Source organism: Amphiura filiformis, chromosome 11 (assembly GCF_039555335.1).
Source record: "Amphiura filiformis chromosome 11, Afil_fr2py, whole genome shotgun sequence".
In the NCBI taxonomy this organism is placed as follows: domain Eukaryota; kingdom Metazoa; phylum Echinodermata; class Ophiuroidea; order Amphilepidida; family Amphiuridae; genus Amphiura; species Amphiura filiformis.
Genome location: NC_092638.1, coordinates 27344706 through 27358423, shown reverse-complemented (window position 1 = coordinate 27358423; position 13718 = coordinate 27344706). Strand labels below are relative to the sequence as shown.

At 36.5% G+C, this 13718-nt stretch overlaps 1 protein-coding gene across 1 annotated transcript in view; it reads right to left on the bottom strand.

Moving 5' to 3' along the window:
* The window catches only part of LOC140164661 (E1A-binding protein p400-like), a 98627-nt gene extending 86584 nt beyond the window's left edge, over positions 1-12043 (bottom strand). The window contains 2 exon segments of the mRNA XM_072188004.1: positions 8854-9178; positions 11855-12043. Of these exon segments, the coding sequence (XP_072044105.1) occupies positions 8854-9151 (298 nt within the window). The 5' untranslated portion in view covers positions 9152-9178; positions 11855-12043.
* Between the last annotated feature and the right edge of the window lie 1675 nt (positions 12044-13718).

The window sequence follows — 13718 nt, the reverse complement described above, 5'->3', positions numbered from 1 at the left end:
AATGTTGACTGTACTAACCAAGTTTAAAGAACATATGACAGCTTTAACTAATTTGACCTCAGATGACCTCTGTTGACCCCAGATGACCTTCAAAAAAGTTGGCTCTAAATGTTGACTGTACTAACCAAGTTTCATGTCCATATGACAGTTTTAACTTATTTGACCTCAGATGACCTCTGATGACCCCGAAATGACCTTAAAAAATTTGGCTCTAAATGTTGACTGTATTAACTAAGTTTCATGCCCATATGACAGTTTTTACTTATTTGACCTCAGATGACCTCTGGTGACCCCAAAATGACCTTCAAAAAATTTGGGTCTAAATGTTGACTGTACTAACCAAGTTTCATGCCCATATGACAGTTTTAACTAACTTGACCTCAAATGACCTCTGGTGACCCCAAATGACCTTCAAAAAATTTGGCTCTAAATGTTGACTGTACTAACCAAGTTCCATGCCCATATGTCAGTTTTTACTAATTTGACCTTTGGTGAATCTACACCTATCATTTCATGCCCATATGATAGTTTTTACTAATTTGACCTCAGATGACCCCTGGATAACCTTGACCCATTAGCCAATACAAACTTGTTTTGTCTCTGGTCAAGATACACCCACCAAGTTTTGGCCAAATAATAATTGCCCTTGTAAAACAAACTGGGACATCCCCATACCCCCAATTAACATGTGCTTAATATCTGTATCATCCAAGCATCCTCATCTCCAATGCAACGTTCACTATTTATCACTATGGAATTATATGTTGAAAAATGTAGGCCTAGGGTTGAGTTTCTTAACAGGATAATATGCAGGCATGGGCGAGCGGCATGAGAAAATAAATGTTGGTTAATCCTGAAATCTGCCAGGTTAATTATTTTAATTTTTGTTATTTCTGTGCTAACAAAATGCACAACTTCCTCAACGTTTATAAATTGAAATATTTGGACAATGAACAGTCTTTTATTCATACTTGATAGGGGTTTATCGTTGAGTGTCTAGGACAAGGAAGATTACACAATTTTTCGGCCTACATCATTAGCTATCATTTTTAGCATTTTAACTTTTTTATTACTTGCTCCCGGGACTTGCTCTTTTTAATCTGAGCTTTATGGGAATTAGTTTTACTATTACCGTTTTTATTAAATTTTTATGGGTTTTATGCTACTATTTGGTTGGTTTTGTGCGGATGTTTGGTGGTGTAATTTTTTCACAGACAAAATAGTTCAGTGGTTTTCAATAGTTGTAGGCCTGCTGCACGCTGTTTTCATAAAATAAAAAAAGTTGTGCATTGGCCTATATCGCGATAAATATTATCTATCAATTCAACTGTATTTCTTTAATCATTGAATGGCAGAAAGTCGGGGAAAAAATAAAATATATGTGATTTCCAACAACTTCATGTCAGAATTTCGACACGGACGACTCTTGAAAAATTTTATTTTTCCAAAAGTGGCATAAATTTTTTTTTTTATGCACCAAAAAGAGGGACAGGCGGGTTACGGAAACCGAATTTTATTTTTAGTAGGCCTAGTTATTGATTTATTGATCAAATATTGGTTTCCCCTCATTTTTGACTGTAAGCCCACAACTGTTATCTGTGCTGAAATTAAATTTGCAGTGCAATAGTTGTAGTCCTTGCCCCTATAATATAGATATCTTACTTGTTCCCAATGTGCTATAATTTTTGAGAAAAATGCAAAAATAGGCACAAAATTGGGCAGGGGTGTAGTACCCCCTTAAAGTTAAATTCATAAAAATTCTATGATTTTTAGAACTTCATGATGTACAAAATTCAATTCCAAAATATCAGAGCGTGGGATCATCAATAACATTGTATAAATTCATCACTAAATCTTCAATGGGAAAATGCATGGTGTCTGGAGAGGACATTTTGTTTTACAAAATAACATTAACCATTTCAGTGATATGTAGTTCAAATAATGTATGGGTCAAAATTATTTGCATTTGTTTACATTGTTCATCAGATGATAATACACATTTTTTAATCATTCTACGTATGACATTTTTGGTTTAAAAATTAAAGTGCGGGCTTCTGTAAATCCAGAAGCAAGTTAAACGATTGTTGAAAAAACATGAAACTCTTACTTTATTATAACAGTATATCCTCTTGTGTATCATTTTTCTTGTCATAAATATTAGTTCTGATGTGTTTTAATTAAATATTGTCAAATGCCCATATTTTTCAGTAGAACTTGTGTTTTCTGAGCTTTCCAACGTATGGGTGTCTGGAGAGGACATTTTGTTTAACGATCAGTTTTGCACTTCTTTTCACTGATATTCAAGCAGCACACTTCTCTTCATCAGTCTAAAAGTTTTCATCAGATGTTATTACACACAAATACTGCTAAAAAAGCATACCATCTCTTGTATTTTACTTTTAATGAAGGCTCCTGTAAATCCAGACACAGGTCACAGCTATTTGGCGAGGCATGAAATCCACACTTTCACCATCAAAACATATCTTGAAAATAGAAGTTTCTGACTACAAATGTTCACTTTAGATGTGTTGTCAATATCTAGATGAAACATTCACTTGAAATAAAAGTACATGCTTTTTTGTGAGCTGTTATGGACCACAGTTTTTGGTTGTTCTGGAGAGGACATTCTGTTTAACAACATGATATCATCAGATATTGGCTACTTTGAGTATTGTGATTAAAAACTAATGCCTTGTCTTGTTAGAGGGAAGGAGAAGGTTAATTTTGTTAAAATAAAGTGAAACATTTACCCTTGGTTTTGTGTCAATTGCCGATTTACCCCTGTTCTGGAGAGGACACTTTTAACGCGAAATCAAGACACCAAAACTCGCAGGTTGTGATATTTTATACAAATATCCTCAGAACTAATTGTCCTGTTTTATGATTGCAGAACACCCTGAAGATTATACAGATGCAAGTTTTGGCAGGAACAACCAATTTAGTTTCAATTTTGATAGTACTTACTTGTTTTGGAGAGGACATCGCTTTTTTTGTTTAAGGTCGTGCGTCATGAATTGGGGTATTAGAAAAGGTGGAGGCGTTACATTTTTTCATTTTATTCAGGACGCTTTGTCCTAGATCTCAAGAATGGAGAGGGGTACTGAACTAGTTTTGGTCTCATTTTGTTGCTTATTTATCTAGCTCAAATTGTGGAAAGAAAGAACATCACACTTTATTTACTTCTTGAGATATTGCAGTTCAAATGATGTGAAGTCAGGGGTGGAGGATCCTACGGTTGAGGATCCTACGGTTGAGGCATGTGTTAAAGTATAGGGAATGTTGATTTTTAGCGCCTCACAAATATATTTTTTACTGTAACTTCATAACCCAGTAAGGTATTGAGATGGATTATGTACCATTGTTTTGGTATTTATGTCTAGTTTGAAATGTGACCAGTTTTACTCCAAGCTAAGTTAATTTGTTGCAAGTGTGCTGCATTCTGTGTCATGGGTTCTAGGCTTTTCCTATCGTTACTGTGTTAAGTATTCATTTATGCTCCGAAATGTTCCAAAGGTCATATTTCTTGAAGGAGTTACCCTACTGCTGTAAATGTTTACATTTTTTGGATGGAAATTTGATGAGGAATTCAAATATGCCATTGGTTTTTGTGTAGGCCATGAAGGAAAAAAAGTTTTGATTGATTATGTAATAAAAATCATAAAAATTATGTACGACTTTTGAACACCCTGTATCTTAGTTGGGCAACATAACTCATCATTACAAGTTTGCTTTTTTTGGAAGCCTACAATGTTATTAGCACATCTAAAAAGGTTTCAGCAGAACAGGAATTTTTGCTAGTAAATAAGAGAGGAACAAAATTGTATACTTTTTGAACCAAAATTTAACTTTTCCACCCTATATGACATTTGTGGCACCCTGTATATTGACCAATTGTTTGTACATGTGTATTCCTGGTACCCTAAGCTTTACAGTGATATATAATTTTATAGGGTTTTGATGAACAGTTTATGAATTAGATCAGTCTAAGTACAAAAACATGCAAATTGTTCAATTTTCGAGTATGTAACGCATTTGGCCCCCAATTCATGGCGCACGACCTTAAGGGGGTACTACACCCCTGCCCAATTTTTTGCCTATTTTTGCATTTTTCTCAAAAATTATACCGCAATGGGGACAAGTAAAATATGTATATTATAAGGGCAAGGACTACAACTACTGCACTGGAAATTTTATTTCAGCACAGACAACAGTTGTGGAGTTACAGTCAAAAATGAGGAAAACCAATATTTGATCAATAAATCAATAACTACTTGCTTTGAGTTGCTGAATTTTCAGTACAGTAGTTGTAGTCCTTGCCCTATAATATGCATATCTTACTTGTCGCCAAAGTGCAATAATTTTTGAGAAAAATGCAAAAATAGGCACAAAATTGGCCAGGGGTGTAGTACCCCCTTAACGCAGAATCTACATAATTACAAAAATGGTCATAATTTTCGCAATACTGGACCAATTTGTGCCAAATAACTTGCATTGTATTGTGTATGCGTCATACTTTGTTACCAAAGCAATAGCTACAAAGGAGGCTTACCGTATTGTTTGCAATAAACGCCCCGGGGGCGTTGCATTTTTCCAAAAGGGGGGCGTTTATTGGAAGTGAATTGTCAGTGAAAAATGCTTAAAAATTAGGTTCAATTTCCCGATGGTGCTCCTGTTAAAAGAAGGGATTTACGACTATACATGATGACGGCGCCCACAGAAAATAATACTTTCATGGGAAATAAAACAAAATTACACCTTTAAGTGCATGGAATTACTGAAATTCTACCATAATTAGGCAATGAAATGGATGGGAGTTGAGTCATAATAGGTTTTGTCCATGCAATTTAGTGATCGTGACTGACATGACTGATTCAAGTTTTAAGCTTATACAGGCTACACGATATGGCATGGAAATCAGGCTTCCCGTTAGTGTGCGTCATTGCGTCCAGACGCGTATTTTACACATTTGGACGCAAGTTCACATGGCTAATCAAGTATAATGCGTCCATGTCACATGAATGTGGACGCAGACAAAACTTCGAAATTTTATCATTAATTGATGATAAAAATAAGAAATTTTATTCTTTTATATTTTTAAGATAATAAAAGCCCCAAAATTTTGACCCACCTGCTGAGAATTGAAGTAAATTCTGCAATATTTGTAAATGCAACGTCAGGAAATCGTGCACTTTTTGCATGCTTTCCGGACGATCGCTGTTTGTTTGATGGCTGGGGAAGTCCCGATTGATTTGTTTACAAGTAAGCACGTGCCGCTAACGTTTATTTAATTATTTATCACAACCTGACAATATTAAATTTTTAATATTTTAAGTTTATTTTCTCATAAATAATCTAGGTTTCCTTTATAAGTATTATTGTTACGATGAATAAAAGCAATTTTAATGAAAAAATCGAAATGATAACCCTTTTTCGTATTATTTGTGGCAGCGCGTGTTTTAGTTTTTGTAGCATCAACACCACGTTAATTTAAAAAGAATGCGGAAGTGAAAGTACGAAAGAAAATTGCTCGATGTTGACAGACCCCGCTCATGTTTTTGCACCTGTTTTTGACCACGTTTGGGACCAAAACTGACACAGAAATGAGAAAAATTATCATAGCGAATGGAGATGGAATATCACGGCGAAAATGCACTTTTATTTTTTTTAACAATCAACATTTGATGAGGTGTAGACCCGGGGTACGTGTGTATCGTCATAATCGTGAATTTCAGATGGACGCACAAAAATCTGTCTGGACGCAAGTTTTTGCAACCTCGTCAGCAAACTTGCGTCATTACGGACGCACATTTTTAAAACCTTAACGGGAACCCTGATGGAAATGTTTGCATATTTGTCAATTTTCACAGAAAAATTGGAGGGGGGCGTTTATTAGAGGGGGAGCGTTTAAATTACAAACAATACGGTATTTATATTCCTAAGAAATCATTCACAAGATATTCAAAATATGAAGTGGGACTCCAGAAATGTTTTAAAAATGCATGTAAATGATATAAAAAGTTGTCAGAATTTAATGAAAATGCTCCTGTAGCTTCTCCTACATAACACCCATCTAATGAAATCACCCACATTATATAATGTTCCAATAACCAGAAATGCTGAAGCACCATTTTGAAAAGTGCACACTTAAGGGATCTAAAATGAGCGTTTATTGCGTTTCGACAGTATTTTTTATGGGACATGAGAGCACTTCAGACCTATCGAATTGCATTCTGAATACGAAGCATGTCTTTCTGATATCAAATAATTTTCATTTTTTGAAAATCACAATATAATTCAAATTTTATGACAAATTAAAAAAATTTGACATTTTTCAAAATTTTGATATATAACAGTCCTCGAAGTAAACTATATAAATCTAATGATATATTCTCAAAGTGAAATATGAAAGGTCAAAATTTTCAATTGATCGTCGGCTTTTCATCCCACCTACATACACTTTAAGTATAAATCATCAGATTTATAAAGTTTACTTCAAGTCCTGTTAAATATCAAAAATATCAATTTTAATGATTTGCCATAAAATGTGTATTAAATTGCGAATTTCAAAAATCAAAATTATTTGATATCAGAATGACATTCTTCGTATTCAGAATGCAATTCGACGTCTGATGTATTCTAATGTCCCAAAATAAATACTGTCCAAACGTTCATACCCCAGCCCTTAACGTGAAATAGCGCTAATGTAGATTAACTACTGTTGTATGTGCTGAACTGGTGCCGGATGAAATGTAAACCAATTTGTATCAAAATAATGCTAGAATTATTTGCCAGCTGTTTTCAGGAAGCAAAATTCAGCACATTCAAGGAAGGTATTATTAGGCAGAGGGGTGTCTTCAGATTTCACACCACCAAATAGAATTATATGGTTGCGCGCCCTTAATTTCCCTTCTTAGAAAAACCCATGGATGCATTCTCAATTTAAGCATTAAATTGAGCAGAAATTTGCATAATTTTAGCCAAATTTGGATTGGTCATGATTAGTAATATTAATTCCTGCAAGTGTACCACAGATGGGAGAGATCAAATAACTTTTAATGATTTTAAGCAGCCTTTTCTTTACAGAAACACTGGCATGGTTTTGCCTGTAAAATAGGCAATTCCCAGACATCGTAGACTTCGAGGGCCAGTCGTAAAAAATGATGACGGTCAACCTTTATTTTTTCCTAGCCAGAGGGATCAGGTAAGGGCTGATTTCAACCATCATAGCTGTCGCTTAAAACTGAGTCGCTCCTGTGAAGAAAAAATGACGTTTTCTTAAGGCAAATTTAGCACATATCTCTATGGGACTCTGATTTGGTGGTGTGAGATCTTTAGGGTGTCCAAAATGGTCAAAAATACCATCTTCTACAAAATCAGGGTATCCACTTCCTATTCACTCCATTTTAAGGTGTCCAAATTGAAAACAGGTCGTCCAAATGACACCTGGACACCTCTCTGACTAATGCCTTGCATTCAATACCTCCTTACCTGTTTAGTTGTACTACACACAAATCAATACCTCCTTACCTGTTTAGTTGTACTACAAATTTCGAACGTTTGAGGACTTGTTGTAGTTGTAGATACTCCTGTAGGGTGCCTCCAGGCTTTTATTTTGGCAAGTTTGCATTAGTAGGGGAGATTGGGGTTAGTTGGAACGCGGGGTAAGTTGAAACATTGTATTTTTTTCCGACACAAAAAATTAATTTGGTAAAATACTGGCACCTAGTAATTAGTAAGGGTCATCCACCAAATTAGCAACAGCACTGATGCCCCACCAGTGTTGGCTTGGGAAAGGAATATCTCTTTTTTGATTTACTGACTAATTTTTATACCCCTCAGAAAAGATGCGTTATCTCCATGTTGTTTGAAGATTCAGGGGATTATTTTTTGAGTATCATTAGCACTAGTAGTAAGTCCCAGAATAATGTTAAATAAAAGTTTTATTGTATTTCTTCTTTTGTGTAATGAACTTTGAAATGTAAAAATAGGCATCAGGGTTAGTTGAAACTTTTGAGGTGGGGTTAGTTGAAACATGAAAATAGCATAGAAAAATATGGTTAAAAATTTGACTTTTTAAAAATTTGTAACATGTTTACCATTTCTTCAATATTGCTTTAATATGGTTAAAAAGCAATAATACAAGCAAAAAGTGCACACAGAAAATACATTTTATAATATTTTAGGCTTCTCATATTTTGGTCCATGGTGACACTCGTCACCTTGTGTCCAAAGTATTGACCCGCACTCCCACATATATATTTATTCATTTTTTCACACTGATTCTATGTTAAAGGGTGCCTTCAAGGGAAGTATAACCCTAACAACACAATAATAATTATTTTGAAATTTTTACAAGCCGTGTTTCAACTAACCCCACCCTATGTTTCAACTTACCCCAGGGGTGGGGTTAGTTGAAACACTTTTTTTCAAATTTTCAAATTGGATTATAAATATGAATAATCATAAGCAGGTCCACTAAAGTTTAAGGCTGTATTTGTAGCATGTATGTATATGTTTATACTGATATGGTTAGTGTTTCTTGAAAGTAATCGGTTTGCGTTAAAAACACGATTTTGTGAAAAATGTTTCAACTAACCCCAATCTCCCCTATATCAAGTAAAATACTCACTTTAGAAACCCGAGTCGCTGATGTATGTCATCTGTGATTGCTCAACTTATTCTACGCATCAGCTTTTGTCCAAAGAAATATTTAAAAAGATGATTTTTGAGTGATTTTTGAGAGCAGCGAAAAGTCCACTCCACGATTATGTACATGTGAATATGGTGATGAAGCTCCTTGGAACTCACGGTCGGAGCCGTGAGTTCCAATTCCAATTATTGGAACTACCTTACCTGTCTGAATTGGCACCACTCCAGGTGCAACCGCAGTAGGACTGATCCTGGTGTGTAGAACAGGTTGGTTTCCTCCTCGCAGGTTGATGTTAAGACCCTGAAGTTGTGCAGTACCCATCAAGAACTGTTGCAGTGGGTGAGTTGGTTGCTGTTGGGAAAAGCTTGGTGGACTCTGATGAGGTTCTGGCGATGTCATTCCAGACGGGGTTACAGTTTGGTTGGGAGGTGGCGGGGAGGCCATTCTGTGAATTGGCCTTCCTGCGGGAGGTTCTCCACTTCCAGTACTGTGACGATGCATCCCGAGTTACCTCAGTATTCAGTAGTCCTGCATCAGAAGGGAAAAACAGTCAAGGATATAAATTGTGATTGATAACCTCAGCCTCCACTTTACCCCCATCAAAATGCAGATTTTGGGTATCAAATGAAAGCTCATATTTTTATATATTTAGGCATTCCAAATCGGTGCATTTCTGAAGAAATCATCAAAAAACTACTGAATTAGACTCGACTGTGGTATACCACATTTGAAAAGAAAAGCGAAGCCTCCGGCTACCTCGTGGCACTGGGCATGACGTCATCATGGACGTGTACCAAATTTCCGACGGGCGCCTTATTTATTTATAACCCGTTTTGTGATTGGTTGCAAAAACCATTCATCGCAATCGTAAGCCAATCAATGAACGCGACGGCCTTTTAAGGTATGAATGAATGTGACCCGCCAGTAAAGTACGTCTAACCTGATTGGTTTACAAAACTACTTTGATAAATTGCTAAGCCAATCAGCGTGCTCGATGCTTAACAACCTGGTCATAGAGGTTTTCTTTTTTTTAAGAGGCGAATTCACGTGGTGATCCAGCGATCGAGTATAAATTCTGCATGACTTCTGCTGTCACAGGTGCAATAACAATACATGGACACAATCACTGACATTTACACAATGGAATAATGAATTATTTATGACAATTGACATGCATGGGCTGGATTTTACGATCGAGGTAAGGTTTTCGGCCTGTCCCTGAGTGAATATTGTTAGTTTTCAGCATCAAAGTTTTTTGCGGACACTTAGATAACAGGATAACTTAGATAACAGGTAACTTTTATCATAGCCTTTTAGCTTCATACACGTTGTGCATGTATTCAGTTGTTCGATGTATAGCCTAGTACTGCCAATCATGACAAAATTCTGTAGTGCCAATGATGGAATAGTGATGTAAATGTACTTTTCAGCCTGTTTTCAGGAAAAAAAACTCATGTGTTCATGTAGATTGTTTTCTAAATATTTTACCATGAATGCTTGAAAAAAAATGAAAGGGATGACATTTTATGTTCACTTGCTCGAGAACTCTAGCTTCGAATTTGCACACGATAGTTACGCATTCGATGCTAGAGTACTTAACTATGATTTTTCGTTCGTTTAGCGGTTCAATTTTTTACACCGGAGGTTATTTATTCTGTTCATGTTGAAATTTGAATGAAAGTTATTTCGATGAGTCAACTGTATCTTTTGAGCAAGATTTGCGTATTTTGGACAGTCTAAAATTTTGCTGAAGTGTAATTTTAGCAACATTTTTGATGCAATCGCCTGTCGTGATCGGCTGTGTTTACTTCTGACCTTCAATTGCTTTACACGGTGTCATGCTTCAGCGAATCCGACTAGATTTTGAATGCAAAGGTCTCTAGCCTAGAATGTGAAGCTATCGGTGAGCAAATTCTTGGCTAGAGTTCTCGAGCAAGTTTGAACATGTTGAATCCTAAAACTAAAAGCTAATGTCCTAAACAGTTTAAGTCACTTAGAGAGTTTACAAAGTACAGTACCCAATACGGTAGGCATAGCTAGCCCTAGCATAGTGAGTAATGCACAAATCAATTGTAGTCCCGGCCCCCCAGGGGCCTGGCAATAGCGGGTCCGAGCCGGACTTGGCCGGGATGTAACAGCTCAATGTGTCCCGCAGTGCGGGACGAGTGGGGGAGTGTACGGGATGTAATGCCTCTCAAACAGGCCAGGATCTACCCGGGGAGTGTACCGGGACGTAATAGAAAAGTACTCACAACTGTGCTGGGTCGTATGCGGGGGAAACACTCGCGGGGACTTCGAACATGGTGCCCGGGGCTAGGGGCGGGGACTTGGCCGGGAATGTACCCCGGGATGTACTTTGTACACAGAAATAGTGCCCCGCCCTGCGGGGACTAAGCTGGGACTGTAACATGTTTGTAACAGTTTCCAAAATAACATCACCGGGTAGGTCCCCGCTATCCCCGGCCCCCGGGGGGCCGGGACTACAATTGATTTGTGCATAAATACCCATCTTTGTTATTCGCATATCATGTTCATGACGACAGACAGGATTAGCATGATTTATAGTCTATCGTGTAGTAGACATGTGGCACTGGTAGATCATATAGATTTCTCAATCAACAATGACAACAATGACATACATCATGTACATCATTGATTGAATTTGTACATTAGTCATTACTACCTCAAACTGATTTTTCTTTACTTTAATTTAGTAAATACATGTTTAATTCATTTGTCATGTTTGTGCTCACACTCACCCGGTCACTCACATGCACATGCAGTCATCAGTCACACATCATGTTATTCATGTATGCACAACAAAACAAATCGTCAAATGGCATAAACAATGTCAATGTAAATAAGTATTTACATGTTTACATCATGAACATGTATGTTCATTCATGTTAGTTCAATGAGTTGTTACAAAAAGTTTTTTCTTCTCTTTTTTCATGCATGCATGCGCTCAATTAATGAATTTACGATACCACCATCAATCACGAAAACGCTAATGTGTATTGCAACACACGGACAATACGGGACAAGGAAAGTTGGCTCATGCAATGCTTCAACGCATTGATCACCGTGCTATGCAGGCCAATGCGCTACACGGCATGCATGGGTGTTTTACGCATGCACAGGATAATGGATTGTACACACGAAAATCGGTACACTAAAACCCGGGACTAATACTCAAGAATATACCTGCTTTTCAGCGAAGATATCGCAGAGATAGGCAGCCCATCGACGGGGCAAAACCCTCCATCCAGATCGCTAATGGTATTAGGTACCGTGTTCAGTCATTTTGTATGGTTTACATTTTAACAAAATGGGTAAAATTTTCGATATTTTCGGAGACATCAGTCTTCCTGATCTCCTAAAAAATGGCGGCTCATATGTAAATTAGCCTCGATCTGGCTGTCACTTATCAACTACGGATTTGTAACGCTTGTTTTGATTGGATGATTGACTCTTACTTATTTTTGCACCAAAAAAATTCACGAAAAGGGCAGATAAAAGTGAAGCGAAACAGAAAGAAAGAAAGAAAGAAAGAAAGAAAGAAAGAAAGAAAGAAAGAAAGAAAGAAAGAAAGAAAAAGAAAGAAAGAAAGAAAGAAAGAAAGAAAGAAAGAAAGAAAGAAAGAAAGAAAGAAAGAAAGAAAGCGATAAGAAAAGAAAAATAAAGACAGAAAGAAAGGAAAAAGAAGAAAGAAAAACTTGAAAAAGCAAAGAAAGAAAAGAAAAGAAAAGAAAGAAAGAAAGAAAGAAAGAAAGAAAGAAAGAAAGAAAGAAAGAAAGAAAGAAAGAAAGAAAAAGAAAGAAAGAAAGAAAGAAAGAAAGAAAGAAAGAAAGAAAGAAAGAAAGAAAGAAAGAAAGAAAGAAAGAAAGAAAGAAAGAAAGACAATTCAGCTTCAGACAATTAGCCCGAAATGAAGGTGAATTTTGCTATGTAGGCCTAGGCTAAAAATGGCGGTAAATTACCGGTAAATTACGGCAAATTACCGGTAAAAAATGAGTAAATTAAGTAAATTATAAAAGAGTTAAAAATTGAACGATAAAAATGCAATTATTTTCATATTAAGCAGTGGCGTAGCCAGGGGGCGGGGGGGGGCAGGGGGGGCCGGTGCCCCCCGCTCGTCATGGCCGTCGGTTCATGTAAGGCCGTCGGTAGACGGAAGGTGTTGGTGAAAAAAAAATTGACCGAAAAAAGGGGAGAATTATAGAAAAATTGCGAATGAATTTGATAAAAATGTTGTGTTTTTATCATGTTTATGTTGGTATATCGCCTATAGGCCTGGGCCGAATCCTTTTTTTTTTTTTTGCTCTCACTTTTACAAACCATGCAAAAAAATTTTGGGTCAACAAATCACAACTTCCGTTGGCAAAAAATATTTCCGTCGGTAGGCCTACATTTACAAGTTGTGCCCCCTCGGTTCAAAAATCCTGGCTACGCCACTGATATTAAGAGCTACATAGGCCTATACTTGAACACATTCCTGTTTTGTTGAATATATATACCTTTCCAGATGAAATCAGCTTCATAAAAATAAAGCTGAAGTTGTAAGAAGTGAAACAAAAGTCATGTAGGCCTAACTAGTATTTACGTAGTACATTTTAGCAAGTGTTTCAATGTTTTCTCTCATAAACAACACACACGCATGCATGATGCAGTCATGTCTACAGTAGAATTCATCTCGACCTTTGCAGGACTTAACCCCATTAAAAGCTATTAAACCAAGATAACACTCATTGAAACAGCTCAACTGATTAAATCGGATCTTCTCTGGTTGTGCACAAGTGTCTGTTTTCATGTGCGATATCGCAATAAAGCTGGTATTATAGCTTCAGTTGGGTAACCGATTATAAAGGAAACGAAAGGAAACAATGGTATGTGTACCTTTGTTCACGAAATGAGACAATGGTCTGCTTTTTTGTAAACCAGCATTCTTGAAAATGAGCAACATAATGATTGTTGACTTAACACGGTTTTGAAATAATTTCTTCATATTTTTGGTGTTATCTGTCGTTTACATATCCTTCCTAAAACACAAAAGTGCGACTTTCTCCAA